Genomic DNA, 2,956 nt, shown 5'->3' on the forward strand with positions numbered 1-2,956 from the left:
GTCGTGCTAATAACGCGAAGGTCGCAGGTTCGAAACCTGCATGGGCCATTTTAATGACACCTTTTAATAAGGAAAAAAAGCATGTCGACTCTATTAATCATGTCTTCCCATGTGTTTATTTATCAGGTTGTCACTTGGGGAATCTACTTTGATTTGGTTACAATGACGAGAAAAACCAGTGGGAGATTTTTGCATAGGTGAATCGAACTAAGTTGTTTGGTAATTTGGATACCTAGTTGAGAAATCACCAAAATAAAACTCACATGTAGGACTGTTTCTCAGTTATTTACTATGTCATCGTAAAACTATTTTGTTTTGTTAGATAGATAATGACTTTTCTAAACAATGTGAACAATAGGTTTTAGAATTGACCAAATCCTCAAATTATCTCCTAACCTATAACTTTAAGATAACCATCCAATTAAAAATTAATTAACATAATCATCTGCATACCTATTGAATTGAACATCTGACATATCCATTGTTTAGTATTTTCATTGTTTCCTATACTTTTCCATTACAAAGATATATAATTAAATAAATTCAAGGTTTCCATGGAGTCTTAAATACATTATGATTACAAAGTACAAACCTTCTTTGTCTCTATACTCTGTCCATGTGCATGCCATCATTTGTTTGGAGAGAGTAGGATCAATTATTTCTCATAAGGGGCAATGTTTTCCAAACTAACAGTCAACTTCTTATTGCAAGCCACTTTATTATAAACAACTTGAATCTCTATCTACCTCTTTTATAACCCAAATAGAAACTGCAAGCTAACAGATTGTCACATGGAGTTGAACTTTACTAGAGGGTAAGCATTAAGCAAAGATGTTATTTGACTATGGTAATAATGGTAATTCGGAAAGAATTATGAATTGTTAGATACACTTTACCTGTTCTAGGAAAGGTTTTAAGCATACGCCTTCTTGTTAATTAATTAGCTACAATATTCCTATGTTCAAACATAGAAAAGTTGTTGTGGTTTATTATTTCCTGTGAATTACATGAGATGAGAAAAATTGTTGATTGGGTCTTGTGATTGTACAAAGACATTAGCTAAAGGTTATAGCAGTACTTGTCCTAATAATGCATGTTAGATAGCAATCCCGTGAACTATAGTCAGAAACATCAGAACCTCCAAGTTATAACCCATCACCTGAAAAAAGAATGTGACATTTCCAAACATTGGTACTTGTCTTTGTCTACAAAGCCAACAACCTAACTAGTAACTACCCTCACTCATATGTGAGACCACTGTTTTATCTTATCTTTGGTTTAATCTAATCCTAATGCACTAATTAACATTGCTGTATTAATTATTGATAGTAAAACAATCATCAAAATATTCTCTCAAACTGCAACATTCTTATAAATCCATGTACCTTCCCTTCCCAACCACCTAGCCACCATCATGATCATCATGTCCCCTCTATTTGGCGCCAACCGCTTAATCATTATTTTGGCATAAGCTATAGTTTTAGCAATACTGGGATTTACTCAATTCAAACTTTCTTTGGCATATATCAAAATCAGAATAGTAATCTAAAGAGACTTGAGTGGTACTAGAACAAAAGCTTGCCAAACATTACTCATTACTCATTACAATATACACTTGATATTGCTAATCATTTAAGCTACAAAGTAATGGCACCATACCATAAACAAATTTAAGAAATTAAAAGAAAAAGAAACGAAATTTGACTTTTGAGACCAAATATATGCATTCTAACTCACTGGAGAAAGGTAAACCTGGCTCTGTATAACACTTTTTCCAATCATAAAACCTGGAACCACCGTGAAACCCACCCGAAGCTCGCCGGAATCGGAATCAGTAACTTCCTCTGAGGAGGTTGAAACTACTTGTTCTGCTTCACATTCCATGTAGGCCTCAGAGAATCTAGTGTTCTTCTTCACCTGAAAAATTCTGACATCTTCATCTAAAGAAAGTGCCAAACAGTGCAAACACCATACACGCTTTGCCATCTCCAAAAAAGCAACGAAGAAAGCTGAATCTGGGACACCACCATTGTTGAGTTTGAGTATCTTCCTATGGTTAAGGTTTCCAAAGAAGGAACACTCCATTTTTTCATGAACCACTTGAAGGTACTTGGATTTCAAGAATCTGGCAAACGATGAGTTTGGATCGTGTGCTGATAAGTAGTGTTTTGTGTTCAGAGATTTGTGCCTCTTGAAGTTTTCCAAGTAAAGGTTTCTGTTATGGTGTTTCTCAAGTGGTTCACTTGGAACATTGAAGCCTTCAAACATTGTCATGTTTACAAAGGATTCAAATGCGTAGCATTGATGGTTTTGTTTGATAAAAACTGCATCTGGTTGGATACATTTGGCTGCTAGTTCTAAATCCCAATTGGATGATTCCATTTCTTTGATCATCAACTTGGTGAAGCTCTTCATTGAGCTTAGAGTATGTTGAAGAAAATGGATGAAGTGTGTTGTGTTAAGTGCTGAGAGATGAAGACTCTCGAACTTTGATAATGAAGCACTTGAGTGTAGCTTCTTCTCAAGTGATTTGTTGAATGCAGTGCACTCATGAAGCTGTTTCTTCAGTGATGAGATTTCAGAATCTTTGGTATCAACCAAAGATTGGAGCTTTTGAATGGTGATTCCAAAGGTCTTCATTAGGCTTTGTTGTTCTTGAACCTCTGCAAGCATGAGAGTGACTTGTGGTGATGAAATGTTAAGTTCTTTCTTCAAGAACCTTTTCTTCAACTCAGAGATGGAAATGAGTTCATCAACAACAGCTTGATCAGCTTTCTGAATTGCTTCATTGTTGTAAGGTTGCTGAGCCATTTGCAGCTCTGCATAGGAAGCTTTAATGGTGGTGACACCAGCAAAGAGCCTTGCAATAAGAGCCTCCATAACAGCTCTTCTTCTTGTTCTTGCTTTGGATTCTTCATTTTTGTTCTTAGCTTGATGATGATGTGCTTTGGTTTCA

The 2,956-nt window shown here is 35.6% G+C and overlaps 1 protein-coding gene across 1 annotated transcript; it reads right to left on the reverse strand.

The window, feature by feature from the left end:
- Nucleotides 1-1,582: 1,582 nt before the first annotated feature.
- LOC107468092 (protein GRAVITROPIC IN THE LIGHT 1-like) lies at nt 1,583-2,955 on the reverse strand (the record flags this gene model as incomplete). The annotated part of the gene is made up of 1 exon (XM_016087327.3): nt 1,583-2,955. A coding segment is annotated over one exon (1,227 nt), but the record flags the coding sequence as incomplete, so codon positions are not given.
- Between the last annotated feature and the right edge of the window lies 1 nt (nt 2,956).

The sequence above is a fragment of the Arachis duranensis genome, chromosome 10, assembly GCF_000817695.3.
Source record: "Arachis duranensis cultivar V14167 chromosome 10, aradu.V14167.gnm2.J7QH, whole genome shotgun sequence".
Lineage (NCBI taxonomy): Eukaryota > Viridiplantae > Streptophyta > Magnoliopsida > Fabales > Fabaceae > Arachis > Arachis duranensis.